Raw genomic sequence first — 22,706 nt, 5'->3', positions numbered from 1 at the left:
AGCAATGGTTGGAAAACATAATGAATGACTATTCTATAATCCAAATCTCAAGTATTTTGAATCTTACAACTGTTCTTATAATGATAATATGCATCTTCTCTGAGAACAGGTAATGTATTTTAACATTTAAAATTTGTGTTGAAGCAAAAGATTTGTCTTTCTTGTGTAGTGGCTGCTTCTACCCTAGACTTCAGGCTGAGTATTAAAAAACAAAAAAGAAAAAAAAGAAATTGCTCCTTTTATCATGTTAAAATAGTATTGCAGACAGTGATAGAGGTGTGCTGTCATAATGGGTCATGGACTGGAAAGATTTTTGATACCATCATATGACCAGAGCCTTTATTTTTTTCACTGCTGATTATCTTGGACACCACTGACTAGCAACCATAGCTCAACAATATTGCTGACAGGGCCTTGTCAAGACCCTGCATGCAAGGTTCAAGCTGTAAGCAGGACCTACCAAAGTTAGCACTAATGCCGCATACACACGACCGTTTTTCGGGATGTAAAAAAATTCATTTTTAATGGTCTAGAAAAAACAACGTTTTTTTCAACCCGATTATTGTTAAACCGGCCTTGCCTACACACGATCGTGATAAAAAATGCAAAGCGCGGTGACGTACAACATGTACAACGGCACTATAAAGGGGAAGTTCCATTCGGATGGCGCCACCCTTGGGGCTGCTTTTGCAGATTTCCTGTTAGTAAAAGACGATTTGCGCTTTTCAGTCTGTTACAACGTTATGACCAGAACAAGCGCTCCTGTCTCATAACTTGTTTTTTTCACGTCATTAAAGCCCACACACGACCATTTTTTACGACGTTAAAAACGTCAATGTTAAAAACGTCAATGTTAAAAACGACGTGAAAAATTAGAGCATGTTCTAAATGTTTAATGATCATTTTTTACGTCGTGAAAAATGCTCTGGAGCCCACACACAATCGTATTTAATGACATAAAAAAAACAGTCGTGTGTACGCGGCATAAGCCTCATAGTGCCAAGCTCCCCATGTGACTGATCCTTGCTATATTATTAAGAAAAAAATGCTTTTAGACTCCGGGAGTGTTGATTATCTGGTCCCCTGCCACATTCTCTGGCTCCCTGACAGACCCTTAAAAGACACAAATGTGAATTGGTGGTTTGAACCAATAGGCAGGACAAGGGAACAGGAATCTGCACTCCCAGAATTATTAGTTTGGGAAGAACTTTCGGATTGCCATGCCTGTCCTTCATTTGGAGGCACTGTCTCTCTTTTGGAACCAAATCCCCTTATCTCTCTTTCTTCCTCTGTTGTCCCTCTTTTTGGACAGATGTATAGACCTCTATATATAATAAAAAGTGTTACACCACATAAAACCTTTTACACTGACCTTTTTATTATCACATTATTGTTTTAAAAGTCCAGAACAAAGGAAACATAGGGATGAATAAAACAATTTTGCCTATTAATTCTTCTTGTTCCATGTAACTGGGGGCATGGCAGGGGGTATGTCCTTTTTAAGGAACAGTAATAAACTAAGGAGGTATAGCTGAAGCTGCAACACATGCTGACCTCAGATCACCAGTAGTGGGTATCCTCAATATAGTATGAGATTAACAAACAACATTTCTAAAAAAAAATGACTGGGTACAATGGATCAATGCCCCCGGTGGACTACACAGATCGTTTCCCAGTGATGTACTCTGCCGAGTCCAGGTCTTTATCGTGAAGGAAGAAATAAAACATAAACAAAGGGCCCTGTCTCCTTTGATAGGAGTGACCTCTCCATTTTATAGGACATTTCCCGCAGGGCCCTGACCATGCAGAGATGGCTAAAATGCCTAGTGGATGCACTGTGCCAAGCTGGGGTAACTTACACCTGGGGTTACCTCTTCTGTCTCCAAGTCCATTTATGCAAAGAACAATATACCCTACAATGCCCAGACCAACTACTGGTCTTACTTCGATTACTTGATACTGACACTGTCGCGTTGCCAGGCTGAACTTTCATGAAACCATTTTTTTACTCCAAAACCCGCTACTTCAATGTACCAGATGAACACCACAATGTTGTTTGAGAATCTGTTCAACTCCCCGGGATCTGGACTACAATGAGATTTGATGATACATGAGAAACATAATGTTCCTCTGTGCATTGGCCACATACCCGTTTCTTCTTTTCATGCTACATCATTGACTTGTGTATCGGGCACTGTTCCTGGAATCCCTCATAGGGCAGTGGAAGTTGAATGACTTGTCACTGCAGATCGACTAAGCCCTATCTGTTGAACATCTCCTCCCTCAACAGGGTAAACCACAACACAGAGATAACACCTACTTAATTTACTGACCATCTCACATTGATTCAAAACAATTGTATTGTTTTTTACTCTATTGATTTGTTTCATTAGTTCAGATACTCTTATTTCTAGACTGTATTTTTCTTTTGTAAGGGAAGGGGGACCTATATTCTGGAAAAACCTAATCAAGACAAACTTTTTTTACCCATTGTTGACTGAATACAGGATGAGCAGAAGCCTAAACGACCACCTGTGAGCCACAGTATCATATGCAGTCTCTCTGGTCACCCAGTGATGCTGAGCTCCTTCTTTGCATATTATGCACATACAGTATATTCCTTGAGTTGCCAAGAACAATGACATCACTTTAACCGTTGATTGGTGTTGAATCACCTTAAGTTATGTACTATTCCAATGTTGTTATATCTGGGTAGACTGCACTGTCCTGCATATGTATATGCTTAATGTCGTTCTGCCTGTTTGGTCTGCCCTGTACTATTTGTTGCCTCTCTGTGGCTACTGAATTTATTCTTCCACAGGTTGAATGTGTATTCTATAATCTGAAAGTTATGTTGTTTAAAAAAAGTTACTTTTTAATAAGTGTTAATATCCCATATTATAAGTGTACAGTATATATTAGGAGAACACAGCTTAAATTCTGTGAGATTCTAATAACCCTGTTATCTTGTACCCCATTTCTCCCTACTTACACACTTGCAGCTCTTCTCAAGCAGATTATATCAGAATCCTTCTCTGTTTTTTTTCTGCTGTAGCTAACCTTTCCCACAATGCCTGCTTGACCTCCAGTCTAATAAGGGTGATTAGCTTTCTGTAGGCTATACTTAGCCAATACTCCATGCAGTACTATCCCCTTATCTCTCCCCCTCCCTCATTTTTCTCCCTCCCTTTCCTCCCAAGCCAGTCTCCACCAGTGCTTTTTAGCTGGCTGCCCTTTGCTAATGCCTAGCAATGACAAAAACTTCATTTTGTTTCCCTGAACATGAAAAGCCTCAACATTCCCGAGAAAAGTTCTTGTATGCTGGGGGATCTGCATTAACTAAGGCTAATGTTGCATTCCCACAAGATCTTATTGTATATTTCCTCTACACATACCATAGCATGTCCCCAGACTAAGGCTGGGTTCACATTTAAACCGCATACGGCTCGCAGCAGGGTACTGATGTGTCCCTCTTCTCCATTTCAAGGACAAATAAGAGCTTAATTTTTGCCTACATCCGGCCCTGAAGAGGAGCCAAAGGAGATATGTGACCGGCTCCATAGAGAGCCAGTCACAATCTCCTGTCATTCAAATTGGATGCAGGGAAAGCCACACCCAATTCGCACAAGTGTGAACCCAGCCTTAAAATCCATGGTAGTCACAATGCTTATAGCTAGATCAGTAAATTTGCAATTTAAGGATATATGGTCAAATGGTGCAGGATGATTTAATTTTCCTAAAAGGACTATAAATGGGCAGAGAGTCACCTTAGCCAATCTCTAATCCCTTGCATTTTCAGTGCAGGAGAAACTATGAAATTCACTGATGGGGTAAGGATAGTGGGTGATGAACTAAATGTGGCTTTGGACCCTTTTCCAGAGGTACCACCACCTCTCATTTATGTACTTCAGCAGAATTAAGCATAGACTTGCCATGGACAGACTGCATAGACTTGTCATGGACAGACTGCTTGATGTCTGGTGTATTTCACACCCTGACTGTAAAAATTATATATTTTATTCCTCTACATCAGGCGTCTCAAACTGGCGGCCCTCCAGCTGTTGCAAAACTACAAGTCCAATGAGGCATTGCAAGAATGACAGTTACCAGCATGACTCTCACAGGCAGAGGCATGATGGGACTTGTAGTTTTACAACAGCTGGAGGGCCACCAGTTTGAGACCCTTGCTCTACATGTTCTTCTTATTCATGAAGTGACTATATCTTTTTGCAACATCACAAACTTCACAAGGTATCTGCCTCCTCTATAGGTAACATCACGTTCGCAGATCACATGCCAATTTCTTTCTCCTTACACCTTGGGGAAGCATCCCCTAAAATGTAATGCAATACAATGCATACTGCAATGGAAACCTAATGATTCGATTCCATCACAGCCCACTTGAGTGGCTTCTTTAACACCATCTCTACACCACATATTTCCCCATGACAGACAGTGTGATTAGAGAGAAATACAAAACCATGCAAGGCAACATCTCTTGGAAAATGCTCCTTCCACTGTTATTCACTGATGCTAAAAAAGCATTTCAAAGTGTGAGCTGGAGACTCATGAGTTGTACCCTTAAACATACTGGTCTGGGTCTGAAAATGCCTCACAGGGTCAAAGCCATCTACTCTCATCCAACTGTGACAATTATTATTATTATTATTATTATTAAACAATGCTTATAAACGCAGTCTTACCCATGGGCCTCGATGCGTATGACCATAGTGAGCAGGGAGATTCTGATGTTCTTAATCTTGCTCCTTTACTGGCCAGGATGCAGTGAATGACTTGCATAGCGCTACAGATGTGAACTGAATCACCTCAAGGAGCTTTTTGCAGTCAGTGTCTTGCTGACTGGTAGGGATGAGCTGAACACCCCCCGTTCGGTTCGCACCAGAACCTTCGAACGGACCGACCGTTCGCTCGAACATTTAGAACCCTATTGACATCTATGGGACTCGAATGTTCAAATTCAAAAGTGCTCATTTTAAAGCCTACTATGCAAGTTATTGCCGTAAAACGTGTTTGAGAACCCGGGTCTTGCCCCAGGGAACATGTATCAATGGAAAAAAAAAGTTTTAAAAACTTGTTTTTTCTGGATACGGGCAGTACACACACCACGTAGCTTTAGGTGCACACTGCAGAGGACACGGGCAGTACACACACCACCTAGCTTTAGGTGCACACTGCAGTGAATTATGGGCCGTGACACGGCACTCGAATTTGGCGCGAGCGGCCCAAAACGTTTGTAATTCAAGGAACAATCGAACATACGATGTTCGAGTCGAACATGAGTTCGACTCGAATACGGAGCTCATCCCTACTGGCTGGTGCAGTCATTGGGCCAATTTGGACAAATCGAATTAACCTACCAGCATGTCTTTGGAGTGTAAGAGGAAACCAGAGTACCCAGAGGAAACCCACACAGACACAGGGAGAACATGCAAACTCCAGGCAGAATCTGAGCCTGAAATCTGAAGCCCTATCAAACGTATTTTTCCTGCAAAACAGAACCCGACCGGTCTGTCTGTTATCCCTTTTGATTTTCATCCTTACACTTGAACCCCTGTTACTCCATATAGAGAGAGAGAGAGAGAGACTTGTAAAGCGCAACACATGCGAACTGAATCGCCTCTGGGCGCTGTATCCATTTCATGGGTAAGGAACCCCTTGACCTCAGAAGAGATGGGTTTTAATCTTTCTCCTGAAGGCCAAGTGGTCCGACTCCAGTCGGATGGTAGTTGGTAGTGCATTCCACAGGCGAGGTCCCTGGACTGCAAATCTTCGATCTCCTTTGGACTTGTATCTGGCTTTGGGTATCTGGAGGAGGTTTTGATTGGTGGATCACAGAATGCGATTGGGGTTATGGGCTTTTATTTTTTCGCATAGATATTGGGGGGCGTTTCCTTGAATACACTTATGTATTAGGCAGAGTGCCTTGAAAGTGATTCTGTCTTTTACTGGCAACCAATGAAGGGATCTCAGTGAAGGTGAGATTGATTCCCATGGTTTTTTCCCAGTCACTAGTCGAGCGGTCGTATTTTGAACGACTTGCAGACAAGTGATTTGGTATTTGGGGAGTCCTAGATAGAGGGCATTTGCGTAGTCAAGTCTGGAATTGATGATTGTTCCCACCACGACTGCAATGTCCTCTTTCGGGATAAAGGGCGTGAGTCTACGTAGTAGGCGCAGCAGATGGTGCGATCCGCTGACTACAGACCCTATTTGTGCATCCATTGTCATGTAGGTATCGAAAATGACTCCGAGACTTTTGACTTTGGTGCTAGGGATGATAGTTTTACCCAGAATGGGTGGGGGAGTCCATGTTGACGTGGGATGATTTTTCCGGTTAGCGTGAAACAGGAGAAGTTTTGTTTTCGAACCATTGAGTTTAAGATGACTGTTTGTCATCCAGTTATCTATTAGAGTAAGGCATTTCTCTAGTCCAAGAGAATGATCCCTTTTGTTGCAGATGCGGAAATACAGTTGTGTGTCGTCTGCATAGGAGTGGTAAAGTAACTTCTGGTTACTGATGATTTCAAAGAGAGGGCGAAGATAGATATTAAACAATACGGGCGATAAGGGAGATCCCTAAGGGACTCCGCATGACACGTTTTTCAGAAGTGAAAGACCCCAGTTTCACTATTTGTGATCGGTTTTCCAAGAAGGAGGAGAACCAGGGTAAAACACCTTCAGCGACTCCGGCTACTTCAGCTAGCCTAGCCAGTAGTAGTCCGTGGTCTACAGTGTCAAAAGCCGCGCTTAGGCCCAGCAGTATCAGGAGACAAGATTCTCCTTCGTCTGCGGCCTCTAGAGCGTCATCCCATATTTTGAGCAGCGCCGTTTCTGTTCCGTGACCCGGACGGAAGCCTGATTGAACATATGCAACAATCCCAATATAAAAGGATTTCCCTTCAGTCAGGGATAACATAAACTAGTCGCTATGTGGAACATTTGCTCTTTTTTTCTTACATCCCCAAAACAGCCATACCGAATCTAACGTACTGTAAGAACCTGAAACATATGGGGCCAGATTCACAAAGAGATACGACGGTGTATCTCCTGATACGCCGTCGTATCTCTGACTTACACTGGTCTTATCTATGCGCCTGATTCATAGAATCAGTTACGCATAGATATGGCTAAGATCTGACAGGTGTACACCGTCGGATCTTATTTGTAATAAAAAAATGGCGCGGGTGGCGTTCCCGCTGATTTACGTTGAATAATATGTAAATCAGCGAGATACGCGAATTCACGAACGTACGCGGACCCGACGCAGTGTTGTTACGACGTTTCCGTAGCGGCTTTCCCGGCGTATACTTACCCCTGCTTCTATGAGGCGCAGCCAATGTTAAGTATAGCCGTCGTTCCCGCGTCGCTTTTGAATTTTTTTACGTCGTTTGCGTAAATCGTTCTGTAATACGGATGGACGTCGTTTACGTAAGCGTCGAAACCACTAACGTCCTAGTTACGTCAGTGGGAGCAATGCACGCCAGGTAAATTCACGGCCTGCGCATGCTCATTTAAATCGGCGCGGGGACGCGCCTGATTTAAATAGTACACTCCCCCTAGCCACGAAATTTGAATTCCGCCGGGGGATTTGCGATACGCCGCCGCAAGTTTGGAGGTAAGTGGTTTGTGAATTACCCACTTGCCTCTCAAACTTGCGGCAGGGTATCTTAAATCAGATAGATCACGCGGATCTAAAGATCCGCTGATCTACGTGAATCTGGCCCATGGTACCTAAACCAACTTAAAAATGAATATTAGGAAATCACAAGCCATGAACATTTCGTTGTCCACATTGGGGTGTTTGCTTTCCATAATGTGGTAATTGTGTGGGTTTTTTCACTGTCCTAGTGCCTCTTACTTAGCACCATTGACTGTCTACTTGAAAAATGGGAAATTGGGGGATATTTGTACTGTCCCTGCATTCTAGGGCCTCAAGAAATGAGATAGGCAGTCAGAACATCTGGACTGATCAATTTTAGGTTCAATAAGTATTTATTAGAAATTTTTGACAGATATATATATATATATATAGGCACTGTGGTGATACAGACAGGGAGATGCACTGCACACCTATGTCTGGCCAGAGCCATCCCTGGCCTGGACGCCCCATTGGGAGCCTGCTACTGCCAGGAACCAGGGAGGCAGGAGAAATGAAAAAGAAGACAACTGGAGGCAGAAGTGCAGGGAGTAACATAACAGTGAAGACTGATCAATTTTAAACTGTATATATACACCATGGTTTGTAGACTCTATGGGCCAGATTCACAGAGCGAGTACGCCGGCGTATCTACTTATACGCCGGCGTACTTTCAAATTTGCCGCGTCGTATCTTTGGTTTGAATCCTCAAACCAAGATACGATGGCTTCTGGCTTTGATCCGACAGGCGTACGGCTTTGTACGCCTTCGGATCGTAGGTGCAATACTTCGGCGCCCGCTGGGTGGAGTTTGCGTCGTTTTTCGTGTCAGGTATGCTAATTTGCTTTTTCCGTCGATCCACGAAGGTACGCGCGGCCGTCGCATTCTCTTACGTCGTCGCTAGTCGGCTTTTCCCGGCGTAAAGTTAAAGCTGCTATTTTGCAGCGTATAGATAGACTTGCCATGTTAAGTATGGCCGTCGTTCCCGCGTCAAAATTTGATTTTTTTTTTCGTAAGTCGTCCGTGAATAGGAAAGGACGTAACTCACGTCTAAGTTAAAAAAATGACGTCGGGGCGACGTCATTTCGCGCAAAGCACGGCGGGAAATTTCAAAACGGAGCATGCGCAGTTCAATCGGCGCGGAGACGCGCTTCATTTAAAGGAATCACGCCCCCTACCCGCTGATTTGAATTACGCGCCGAGAGATACACTACGCCGCCGTAACTTACAGCGCAAAATCTTCCTGGATTCGACTTAGAGCCAGGTAAGATACGGCGGCGTAACGTATCTCTGATACGCTGCGTCTGTCCAAATCTCTGTGAATCTGCCCCTATAACTTTCACACAGCCTACATAATATACAGATATTTGTTTTTTCCACCAAAGAAATATAGCAGAATAAATTTTAGCTTACATTTGTGAAGAAAGATTATTTATTTGCAATTTATTTTTTTAGCAAAAAAACAACAACCCAGTGGTGATTAAATCCCACCAAAATACAGCTCTATCTGTTCTTTAAGTTTTAAAAAAATAAAAAAGTGAGTTATCTCAGTTTTTTCATGCATTTTCTTGGTTTCATTATAATAACTATGGCCTTGCCAGATATTTGACTTGAAAATTGCAAAATTGCTTGGTTTGGTTGTGACCCTCCACTCGACTCATGGATACAAATGTGGCCTTTGGGTCCTTCTAAGTTAGACACCACTGTGTTAGGGTTTAGATGTATTGTAATAGATATTATAGAAGCTCACAAGCTCAGCTGAAAAAATCACTAAAAGTTTACCTGCAGCTTCCGGCACAAGCAGCTGTCTATTACAGAATTTCTCAAGGCTAAAATATAATGTCTTGATTTCATATACAGGCAGTTACACATACTGTACTTTCATTTGAAATAGGTAATAGCTTATCGCAAAGTCAACTTCTAGTTAGTGACCAATCCCTTATGTAAGTAATAAACTTATCTTACATGTGCTAAAATGTGACTATTAGTCACTTAGTGAAAAAGAATAGTGACGTGAAAAAACTTGAATAGAAATCCAAAGCTTCAAAATAGATAATAAATTTAAACTATTTCCTGTAATCTCTGGTGGGATCTTCTGACACAACTTTTGTGTAAGCGACCATACAACTTGTGTGCATGAAACTAGGCTTACACTGTATTACATTGGATTTTTTGTCTTTTTTTAGAGTTTAACTAAAAGCAAAACATTTTTTCTTTTTAATTTATTTGTTATTTATTTTTTGGCGAAGGTAAGGGAGGGTTAAAACCCTTTTTTGGCACCTATGTCTCATTGGAGAGATTTATGTTCACTTCCTGTCCCATAGCCAAAATTGGAAGTGAGAAGAAATCCCTACAAATTGAGGAAATCCCCATGTGTCAACAGGGTCACCAGAACTACTGTCCCCATTGGAAGATGTCCCCACTATTCTTATGTCAACCCAAGCTTTTGGATTTTCTTTTATTTTGATTTTAGATGATAAAGGTAAACAGGACAAATATAAAGGGTGACTCTCGAAACAGGGGCATGGATAGCAATAGAAACTGACAGGTGTTATAATCCCTTTCCACTCTGTCTTATGCCGCGTACACACCATCACTTTATGTGATGGAAAAAAACGAAATTTTCTGTGAAGTAAAAAACGACGTTTTTCAAACTTCAATTTTCAAAAACGTTGTTGCCTACACACCATCGTTTTTTCACAATGCTCTAGCAAAGCGAGGTTATGTTCACCACTTTTTTCCATTGAAGCTCGCTTCATAACTAGCTTCTGGGCATGCGCGGGTTTAAAAACGTTGTTTTAAACGTCGCTTTTGCTATACACGGTCAATTTTTGTGACACAAAAAACGACATTTTGAAAAACGACACAAAAAATGTAAGCATGCTTAAATTTTTTTTGGTGTCGTTTTTCACAAGACATAAAACTACGTTTTCCCCACACATGGTCATTTTAATTGACGTTTTTAAAAACATCGTTTTTTTTCATCGCATAAAGTGATGGTGTGTACGCGGCATAAGACTAAAAAACGTTGCACATTTAAGAATACTTCCTGATACTTTGACAATTACTCATTCATGAAACACTGTACCCAAATGCATTTTAAATATATGTATTTTTTGTGAGACAGATAGAGCTTTCTTTTAGTGGCATTTAATCACCACACGGTTTTGACATTTTGATATAAAGGAAAAACGACTGAACATTTTGAGAAAAAAATAAAAAAGTTTTCTTTGTTTCTTTTATAAAACTTTACAAATAAATAATCTTTCATTATGTATTTAGGCTTGCATGTATTTTTCTCCATTTCTCTGGTTTAAAATAAACCCAAATAAGTGTATATTATTTAAACTGTGTAAGGCCCTGTACACACGAGGAGACATGTCCGATGAAAACAGTCCGCGGACCGTTTTCATCGGACATGTCTCCTGGGAGCTTTTGGTCTGATGTGTGTACACACCATCAGACCAAAATCCCCGCGGACAGAGAACGCGGTGACATAGAAGACACCGACGTTCTCAAACACGGAAGTGCAATGCTTCCACGCATGCGTCGAATCAATTCGACGCATGCACGGGATTTTGGGACGCTGGTTACACGTCATAACCAGCGGACATGTCCGATTAGGTGTACTAACCATCGGACATGTCTGACGGACATGTTTCCAGCGGACAAGTTTCTTAGCTTGCTAAGAAACTTTTGTCCGCTGGAAACCTGTCCGCTAGGCCGTACACACGGTCGGCCGACCAGTTTCAGCGGACATGTTCGACCGTGTGTACGCGGCTTAAAAGTTAGTTCACAAACAATGGTATTTGTATATGTTTAAATTTGTCTGCCTCATTTGTGATCTCATTTCCTGCTCTCTCCGGCAGTTTGTTCTTGGGGCATTCCACAGGAAAACGTTTTCTTTCTTTTCACTGGTCTGTAGATCAGTGGCAGCTTCAGCGGCAGAATGAGTTTGTCAATAAACCCAATACCATTCCTTAATGGCCTTAATGGTAAACCAGTAATGGAAAAACTGAAGTAGTGTATGGAATACAAGGATACCTGGTTTCTGTGGATGACTATATGAACATGATCTGGATATCTGGACATCTTGGAGAAGTTCTAAAAAGGTGTAATAATGCATTGTATATACAAGGAGTAAAATAGGAGGAAGAAGATGGCAAGATGAAAGAATAAAGCAATTTCAAATTTTTTTTTTTTCAAACTTCTCTTTTGAGGTTATTGTTGGACATTGTTTTTGTATGTTTTGTTAAGAAAAATAAACAAATTTCTTTTCAAGAATACCTCTATAGGGTTACGAAGCGAAGACACCACCAACACCCAAAGCCCAATTTTTCCGAACCTGTTACTTCTATCCAAAGTCTACGAAAGAGACACCAGACTTTATCTAAAAAAATTGTTAATCTTGGCCTGAGTGTACTATGATTTGGCTTCTTCACATAAGGCTTGCTCACTGTGGTGCAAAAATTTGTTATTTCCATCCAAAGTCTGTCAAAGAGACACCAGGATTTATCCAAAAAATCTTTAATCTTCTTCCAAGTGCACTAAATTGTGGCTTCATCACACAAACTGGCCCCCCCAAGCTGTTGTTTACTAAATAAAGAAAGCTTGCAGGGGAAACAATTTAAATTTAATTTTTTTCTTTATAAATGTCAGTTTTGCTGCAGCAGGTTCTATACACGGTACAGATGCACCACAAGGGGACCCCGCAAGCACTATATTTAAAAACATTTTACATTTTTATTGTTTCACTTTAAGCATCATTAAAATCACTGTCCTTTAAAAATTATATTTAAAAAAAAATGTTTTTGATTGACACATGTCTCCCAAGGCAGTACCCGGCCCCATATCCTTTTTATGGCCAATTACTTGCATATAAGCCTTAAAAATGGGCACTTGTGATTTTTCAGTTTGAGTCCTATAGACTTTAATAAGGTTCGCGGTTTGGGTCCAAACTTTTGTGATATTCGAGAGTTCTGCCGTGAACAGGGGCTGTTTGGCCCAACTCTAGTGGTGATATAGTAGATCTGACTATTTTAGCAGGAACCTTTTCATCCTCTGAATTTTAGATACCTGTTAATGACCTGCTGTTTTCTTCCTCCCCTCTACTTTAGTTCTACTTAGAATTTGAAAATCCTCCTCACTGGTAGCGATAAGCTGATCATACTCAGGTTCAGCGAACATTAAAAGAGAAGTATGGAATTCCTGAAAAAAAAAATATAAATACTCACCTACAGTAGGTGAATGCAGCATCCTTCCAATGATTAACGACCATATGGTCGGAAACTTTTCAGAGTCTAGATTGGCTCTATAACAGGTGGTTAAACCCGCAGTCCGCTGAAAATGGGTCACAAGAGCATAGAACCAACTGCACTGCTGTGATGCCCAGGAGAACTCCGTTAAAAAGTACAGGTGCAGAATATGCACCCCCGAAGTAATTTGAAGACTAATGTTAAGTTATAAGCTTTAACTTTGGGAATGAAGGCAGAACCACATATTAAGACAATATAATAGCTTGATTAGGTCTGTAGACAAGATAGTTAATGATGTGGGTATGATCTAATAAATTGACTTGTGGTTTACAACAGTTGTGAAGTGCATGGTTGTGTGGATCCCTAAACCTTTAGTAGCCAGGGTCATTAGTTGGGAAAACATGTAGTTGTAGTAGGTTCTTTGTAGCTAAGCAACAAGATACACAATGTGCCAGAGGGCCAGGGATCTAAGTCTGTGCAAGTTAAAAAGAAAAAGAGAATTGTGTAGGAGGAACAGAGTGGAGAGTGGTGACTATGGGAAGGAAAGGGACATGGTTTGCAAAAGGGATTGTTGCTTTACAATCTTTTGCAAACCTTTTGCAAATCTTTTGCAAACCACCTCTTTAAGCAGAGAAAAAGTTAAAGCTGTCTGAGTAGTATTATTTTTTTTTTTTACCAAGGCAGCCATATTTTCTAAAACCTGGTTACTTTGTTTTATCATGATGACTATGCTCTGGTCAGTTTTTTTTTACTGCTGTGAAAATTAGGGATAAGCCAACGGTTCAGTCCGAACCTAGGTTGGATGGAATTTTGTCAGTTCAAACTTATGTTGGCACGGCCTGCTGTTCAGTGGGAGCTGGAGATCATATAGAAGCATCAAGTGCTGGCATCTGCAGCATTATCAACATTGTCTTCACCTGCACCAATGAATTACATGGCCCGGAAAACCAAAGAGGTTGGGCCATACAATATTTGGTCAATGATGTCAGTACTTTACCTGCCCCTTCCCTTTCATAGCTGATGACAGCTTGGGGAGATGACATTTGATGAGGAGTAACATCAGAACTGGCCATGGAAAAAGGATAGGAAGATGAAGATGAGCATGTGTTCCCACGCCTGAACCATACCAGGCCACATGCCCTCAACATGGGGGCTGCCTTGTTGATAAATAAAATTATACAGTTTAAATTGCTGGCAAATGACAATTCATTGACAACTTCTTAAAAAAAAAAACACACACACACACGGTACCCCCCAAAGGACCCCCAATTTGCATAGCAGACCCTATGTCTGTTATGATTTTTGGGGTACCTTTAGAAGGATCTGTGTTACATAAAAAAAAGGAAAGAAACAAAAAAAATTGTATATCTTGTCAAGTTAAAACACATTTTTGCAGTGTAAATGTCAGAATATTAGCATTTTCTATAAATTACATAGATGCACCCCTTCAGAGGCATGATTAAGGCACCCCCACCTCATAGTTAAAGGCATTGAGCATTTGTAATGTTTCACTTTAAGCTTTTAAAAAAAATCACTGGTCATGACGTACTGCCAATCATGCAAAATCATGAATTTCTTTAGCATATGCCTACATGTATGCAATTTAGAAAAGTTTAAAGCTTCAAAAGAAAATGTCCACCTTTAATATTTTAAATATAGCTCTTATCTCAGCAAAAAAAAAGAATGTCTAAAAAAAATCACTGATCAAAATATTTTCTAAAATACTTTCTTAATCTATTCAAAACCAAATGTTAAAATAATTTTATACTCAAATGAAGCAATGGACCCAGGAAATAGCTAATATAGAACATTGCTTGGATCAGTCATCCCAGACAAACCTTACAACTTAAAAATCTAAATCTATTATCAATTGATACTACTAACTGCTAGCTGGACCCTTGTCAATAAAATCATGTATTGTAATGTAGACAGTTAAAACAGAAAAGAAACAACCCTATTCAAAATGAAATAAATGGTTTCCAATACACTTTAGTTTGTAGTTTTGAAGAATTTCATTTTTCTTGGGGGGGGGGGGGGGGGTTATTCATGAAATGTAATTTGTAAAAGCAATTTTCTTTTATTTGTGGAAGGTTATGGTGTTGTTCAGTAAGTGACAGTTCTGAACCTCTGATACCTTGCAATAAACCACATAAGACGCTGCATACAGTTAGGAAACATCTGTGCTTTTCAATACAGGCACTGATTGATTCAGAATAAAAATATTAAATTGAATGTGTTTTATTAATCAGCCCTGCGACATATTGCCTTTAATGGAGAGTTCTAAGGCCACCTGATTCTGGAAGATCTTTGTGTGATTTGTGCAATGAGAAATTGGGGTGGATGTTAGATATAGCACTGCATTTTATGTATGGCTGTCCTAAGATTTAAGATTCACAAAATATTTATGCTTCAGAAATATTAGAAAATAAATTAACTTACATATTGTCCTCCGAACATTGTAGAGTAGATTTTTTTCACGCAGCACAGCAGCAAACTAGTAAAGAGAACTGCAAACCAAGCAGTAGTAGAGAGTAAAAAGTAGAAATCCAATCAGAGAATGCTCAACTCCACCCAATCTGATAATCAAAAGCACACACTAATCCTATTCAGTTTGCTTAAAACAAAGAAAAGCACTTCTTGGTACCAGGTTTGTGTGCTAAACCATCAGTCATGTATCAAGTAACAAATTCATTTTGTAATACAAATAAACGTAATCTTTGCTTTACCTGTAACAGATATGGAGACAACCAATCAGCTCACAGATTTCCTAAAAAGACGCTTGTTAATCATTAATTCTGTGACACATTATATTGTCACTATGCATTAAGATTATTTTTTTCAGTGTAAGACACAGTGATAGTGATTGGTAAATATGATAATAATGTATAGTTCTAAAACAAATTAAAACATAATTTGCTGATTTGGAAAATATAGTTGTTTTTAATTATTTTGAGGCAGTCTCAGGTTGATGTAAACAAATTAAATAACCTTCAGTTTAATTTGTAATAAGATACCTCTCAGATTAAAAAAATATATATTAATTGGATATATTCACAACCTACCATTGTTATTTGCGTTTTCATAATTGTAAGAATGTGATTGTAATAAATGTGTATTTAGCCCATAGCAGCCTAATTTTCAATTGAGCCCAAGCTCTTATCAATAAGCTTTACCTCTCTCAAGTTTGGTTGAGAAAGTTGGAGATTTCTGTCACAATGTTGTGTATTATTAGGCTGTATCTGTCCTGTAACCCAAAGGTTCTGGTGCGCAGTTTCTCAGAGGAATGAAGCAATGATTCCTGAAATAAGAAATAAACCCTTTATGCTTGAGATTTGTGATGGACGTGAGATATGCAGATACCTTCACTTTTAAAGCCTAACACGATTGGTCAAACCGATGAGAACGGTCTGATGGACCGTTTTCATCAGGCCAAACCGATCGTGTGTGGGCCCCATTGGTTATTTATCCATAGGTTAAAAAAAAGCAATCTTGTTTTAAATTAACCGATGGATACCTAACCGATAGAACAAAACCGATCGTTTGTAGGCACATCCATCGGTTAAAAATCCAGGCATGCTCAGAATCAAGTCGACGCATGCTTGGAGGCATTGAACTTCGTTTTTTTCAGAACATTGTTGTGTTTTACGTCACCGCGTTCTGACACGATAGTTTTTTTTAACCAATGGTGTGTAGGCACGACTGCCCACGAGTCAGCTTCATCGGTTAACCGATGGAAAAATCCATCAGACCGTTTTCATTGGATGGACCGATCGTGTGTACGCGGCATAAGATTTAATTTAACTTTAAATAGTTTGCTTGAACCAAGCTGGTCCAAATAAATGTTCCTACACTAATACATGCACAAAATATGAAAAAATCGTATCCTTCTATCGTGTAAGCTTGCCTAAATAAAGAGCGCTAAGTGTAATTTCTGGCTGCTTCTTCACTCCTTTGCTATATAAATTACTTCTGACAAATTTTTCTGACAGCAAGAGAAAAATGGTGACAGGGGAAGGATCTTCAGCTGACTGACAACCTCAGCTCTGTTCCTGTGTGCTGTGTAAAGGGGGTGTGTCCTTCCCCTCCAATCAGCTCTCAACAGTGGTGGCTGATGGTAAACTTTTTGGGGTGTCAGCAAACTGTGCACCCACTGCCACCCCTCTGATCGAGTCACCTGCAGCAACCACCCCCCAGTCAGTTCGGTCGGGTCATCCGCAGCCCCCTGTTCAGTCGGTTATGAGCCTGGCACTTACACCATCCTTTGTGCAGGCAGCGCTTCCCTCCAGGCGATTGTGGGTGGCTTCTGCCGTGCATGTCCTTCCTCCTCCTTCCTCCTCCTCCTAGGCCAATTGGAACATTTCTCCTTTCGGCCATTCATCGGGAAACGGGTCTCAGAGCTTCCTGTTGGCCGGGAGGAGAATCACTGTGACAACAGCAAATATTGCTATTATTCACTGTTGTTACACAACTGGGTGGGCTCGGGGCACAGTGCTCTGCGCCCCAAGTCCACCCTTTTTTGACTGATCTATTTCCCTGATTGGAATTTATGTGTCCAGCATGGCGCATGTAGATTAGGGGGCTGGACACATGGATAGGGGGGGCCGTGCTCATGCGCCCTGCATTACGAGCTGCCACTGACTCTCAAACAAAATATCAAACAAATCTTACATGGCGCTGAGCAGTAATCCCAAGCAGTTAGCAGGCTGAGAGCAGATGTAGTGTGGCCAGAACAAACTGAAGGGACACCAAGAAACAGTACACTAAGGTGGTTAGTGGGGAGCATCCAAGAAAGGGGTGCATGCCCCAAAACAAATCATTCTGGTAATCGGCTTAGTGTACTGTTACATGGTGCCTTCAGATACTGAAAGAAGTATCTGAAGAAGAAAAAGGAACCTCTTCAGGAGTAGAGACTCATCACCTAAGGCATATCACCAAAGACTGGACTCTCACATAGTTGATGGGGTGCCCCTAGGGTGTCCCTAGCATCATTTTTACCAGTGTCCTATCACCTGAATTAGCTTATCGTGGTCTATAAAAGCAAGCCATGTGTTCTGTACTGTACAATTCGGTTAATACATTTTCATTGAAAAATACCATTCAGTGTCTGCTTTGAAAATGTAATCATTTTATGGGTGTTTCTACTGTACTGGTACTCCAGGACTTCCAAAAATTTAATACATAATCAGAATAATAGATGTGTAATTTATGTATTTTAGCCTGAAGATACTCCTTGAAATTTGGGCTCCTCTATGCAGTTAGACTACAAAAAAGTTTCACATATGTGTTATCTCCATACTTAGGAGGAGTAGCAGAAAGTTATACTATGTATTAGAAATATCTGTTATATTCATTAACATAAAATACACTTTCATTTAAAAAAAACATGTGGCAAAAAATGTGATCTTTAAAAGACTAATTATTCCTCTTAGCAAATACATTGGAGGGTCTGATGTGTAAAATTGGTAATTTGTGGGAGTTTCCTCTGTCCTGGCACTTCAGGTAGTCAGTAATTCAGATGGGTAATTTATGCCCCTTGAAAGTCTTGAGGTGCTTGTATTTTTGCCCCCCTGTATGTCTAGACAGTAAAAAAGTCTCCTAAATGGTATCCCAATACTTGGAAAGTGTATAAGAATATAGGTGGTAATTTTAGGTAAGCCTATGCAGTGTGTGAGAAAATAATCAAATTGAATTTGTTTCCTCAATTTCCCAAAAATTGCAAAAAATCATTACCATTCCTCTAACTCGGGAGAAACCTATTAATCAAGGACAGTGTGTTTTATTTTCAATAGCTAACTTTAATATTGTACCATCACCAGTAACTATACCAGAGCTTTGATAGTCTAACTAACTATAGGAATAGAAAAGTTAATACATATTTGGAATAAATATAAGGAATCCATAACCATCAAATATTTATTTCACCATGTATCATCTTTCCTCCCCAAATACTCCTTTGGGTTGATTTACTAAAACTAGAGATGGCAAAATCTGGTGAAGCTGTGCATGGTAGCCAATCAGCTTCTAACTTCAGCTTGTTCAATTAGGCTTTGAAGAAAAACCCTGGAATTGGTCTTTATGAAGAGCTGCATCAGATTTTGCACTCTCCCGTTTTAGTAAAGCAACCCCCTTAAAGCGGAGTTCCACCCAAAAATGGAACTTCCGCTTTTCGGAACCCCCCCCCCTCCTGTGTCACATTTGGCACCTTTCAGGGGGGTGCAGATACCTGTCTGAAACAGGTATTTGCACCCACATCCGGGCATAGACTCCCGTGGGAGTCACGCCACTTCCCCCCCCCTGCTGTCTCCTGGGAAACACCCAGGAGAGAGCAGGGACCAGTGAGGATGGGCCGCAACGCTCGTGGATGCGCAGTAGAGAGCCGGGCAGTGAAGCCGCAATGCTTCACTTCCTGATTCCCTCACTGAGGTTGGCGGCGGGGGCAGCTGAGAGATGAGCGATTAGTTGGCGGCCTCGTCTGCCGACATCGTGCGCGTGCTGGACAGGTAAGTGTCCATTTTTTAAAAGTCAGCAGCTGCAGTATTTGTAGCTGCTAACTTTAAAAAAATAAATAAATCGGGTGGACCTCAGCTTTAAATCACTTCTTTCCAACCTGATTGAGCTACCTGCCTTTCCTTTTGGATTCTGCTCTATATATCAAACAGTAGGTTTGCAGGCAGTTCTGTAAAGCTGAATTCTAGCTTTGTGGTCATTGGGAAGAATTACTCCCTTACAGATAACTAAGAAGAGGCAGAAATAACTCATTACTCAAGGCACCCCTAGCAACACCTGGAGGAACCGCAAGATTCCATGGAACCCTAGTTGAGAAACCCTGGTGTAGATCCCTCTTCTTTACTTCAGCTGTACAGCATAGTATAGGACTGCCTAAGGCCTCGTACACACAATAGGTTAACCAGAGGACAACGGTCTGATGGACCATTGTCATAGGTTAACCTATGAAGCTGACTGATGGTCTGTTGTGCCTACACACCATCGGTTAAAAAAACGATCGTGTCAGAACGCGGTGACGTACAACACAACGACGTGCTGAAAAAAACTAAGTTCAATGCTTCCAAGCATGCGTCGACTTGATTCTGAGCATGCGTGGATTTTTAACCGATGGTTGTGCCTACTAACGATCGTTTTTTTCCCATCGGTTAGGAATTCATAGGTTAAATTTAAAGCAAGTTGGCTTTTTTTTAACCTATGGTTAAATAACCTATGGGGCCTACACACGATCGGTTTGGACCGATGAAAATGGTCCATCAGACCGTTGTCCTCTGGTTAACCTATCGTGTGTACGAGGCCTAACAGTATGGCCTAAGCACTGTTTTCTAAAATACATCTAGTGCGATTTTAACCTCTTCCTGCATTTGATACACATATATGCGGCCTTATGGTGGGTGGGTTTTATTGCACAGAGGCTGCATATATGTGGCCCTATGCTATCCCTTTTCTGAGCTGGGAGCACACGTCCTTCATGCTCCCAGCGCAGATACTGTCAGGGACCGGAAAGCTCCCAATGCATTTTATGAATAAAATGACTGCAAAGACCCGTAGAAAGTAATATCTGCTTTCTGTTACTTGCCTCGTCTGGCTTTTTTATTAAAAAAAATGATGCCAAGCGTAGCAATCTACAGCAATCTAATCAGATTAGATTTTATCTAATTTTAGTCAAGCCAGAGATGATTTCCCATTGGCTTTAGGCCTCGTACACACGATAGGATCGCCAGAGGAGAATGGTCTGAAGGACCGTTTTTATCAGTCCAAACTAAATGTGTGTAGGCCCCATAGGTTCTTTAACCTTCGGTCAAAAAATGAGAACTTGCTTTAAAATTTAACCGATGGACTGGTAACCGATAGGTCAAAACCGATCGTTAGTATGGAAAACTATTGGTTAAAAACCCGCGCATGCTCAGAATCAAATCGACGCATGGAAGCATTGAACTTCGTTTTTTTCAGCTCGTCGTTGTGTTTTACGTCACCGCGTTCTGACATGATCGTTTTTTTAACTGATGGTGTGTACGCACGACGGACCATCAGTCAGCTTCATAGGTTAACCTAAGACAACGGTCCTTCAGACCGTTGTCCTCTGGCTATCCTATCGTGTGTACAAGGCCTTAGTGTTGACTAATTGTTGTACCATTAATATAAAATACAGGGTATAGGGAACCATTAAAAATTATTTGTACCAGACACCAGATTCACACCGCGAATAAGAAAGTGGCTCTGTTGGGAGGTCAACTGAATAGTGTCATTTTAAACTCATTTACCTTTTAACTGACTCAGAGTAATCTAAATAAATGATAAATGAAAAGCATCCAAAGGTGTGGTAAAGGGAGTGAGTATGAATCATTAGTGCTTTGAAACAAATTACTTTTATAATCGAGAAAGCATTGCCAAGAAAAAGTAATATATTAACTAGTTAATTCAGCTAAAATTGCATGTACATAAGTAAGCCAACTCTAGGAAAAATATGAACATAACAAGGTGAACTAAAAGGCTTATGTAAAATATCCACTAAATAATTACATTGCAATTTGTGTGATCTATAATCAGGCATTCAATGTTAATTTGACTGTTTTAAAAACAGAAAAATACCATATACTTATTTAGCAGTACCCCCATAGGGGCTGCTGACAGTTGAGGCCCACCTGTCACCCTACCAGCCTGGCATTCTCTTCTCAATCACCTTGGAGACAATGAACAGTCCATATGTTTGTTTTGTTGTTTTTATTGAGGCAATAGAACTTGGATGGGTGGAGGAATTTATGTGATGCCCAGTGGAACAAACAATTGACTGATTGTACAGCAATCAGTTTGAACGACTATATACATTTGGTTAAGGCAGCTAGCCAGCGATTTCCTATGGCATTCAGTTTGGCTGCAGTTATCAAAGAATTATTATCCATTCTTATTTCAAATGTATCTCATTCTCTATACATATAATCGTGTAACTGAATTGGGAGCAGAGGAGTTCCTACAACCGACATATGCCATTAACCACAAGTATATCGACACACAACAGTATGGGAATAATACTAGTATTAGGTAAGACAAATGTCCACATATACCTGGATATATACAGTTACTAATAGAGATACCTCCAGATGAATGTTGCGGAAAAGTTTAGTTGCACTCTGCATGTGAGATAATAACAATAGGACAGAAATTTGCAAAAAAAACCTTTACAGGTTATAAGTTTAAAGTGGAATTATTGTTTCACATCAACATTTGTGACAATACCTCACATTTGTGGTGCAATCACCATTTGCATATGTGTGCCTTACCTACATGTTTGTTTGCATTTACACGTAAGCATGGGGGGCACAGGTGCTTTTAATTTTTTTTATTATTTTTATTACATTTTTATACTTTCTTTTTGTATTTTTTTTTTCATTTATTTATTACTATCATAAAAAGATGAAATGACCCCTTTAGACCTCTGATGTCTTCATTGCAATCAAGGCAGCTGATCAACCACAAACGTGTTTAATCAGCTGCATACCTGGCTGTAACGGCCAGGGAATGGCAGCCCTGAAAGCTGGAGTAATGAAATCCTCCTTCCTTCTGGCTTCATTCACCACAGAGGAGATGGGGTTCCCTGTCTTTCCACTCCCCTCTCCCTTTCTTTGAACCTTCACCTCCTCCCCCTTTCTTCTCCTCCTTTCTTCTCCTCCTTTCTTCTCCTCCTTCCCCTCTTTTTTTTCTTCTACTCTTAATGCTGATTTGGAGTTGTCTTTTTTACTTTATTTACACCAACATGGATATTGCTGATATGTATCCAAAGCTCTTTGCAG

At 40.6% G+C, this 22,706-nt stretch overlaps 1 protein-coding gene across 2 annotated transcripts in view; it reads right to left on the bottom strand.

The window, feature by feature from the left end:
* ANXA10 (annexin A10) overlaps positions 1-15,578 on the bottom strand; it is a 69,709-nt gene extending 54,131 nt beyond the window's left edge. For both annotated transcript variants that reach the window (XM_040332904.1, XM_040332913.1), the window contains exon 1: positions 15,352-15,578. In XM_040332904.1, the coding sequence (XP_040188838.1) occupies positions 15,352-15,369 (18 nt within the window). In that variant the 5' untranslated portion in view covers positions 15,370-15,578. The remainder of the gene's footprint in view (positions 1-15,351) is intronic.
* Between the last annotated feature and the right edge of the window lie 7,128 nt (positions 15,579-22,706).

Source organism: Rana temporaria, chromosome 1 (assembly GCF_905171775.1).
Source record: "Rana temporaria chromosome 1, aRanTem1.1, whole genome shotgun sequence".
Classification (NCBI taxonomy): Eukaryota; Metazoa; Chordata; class Amphibia; order Anura; family Ranidae; genus Rana; species Rana temporaria.
This window is presented reverse-complemented; position numbering and strand designations above follow the sequence as displayed.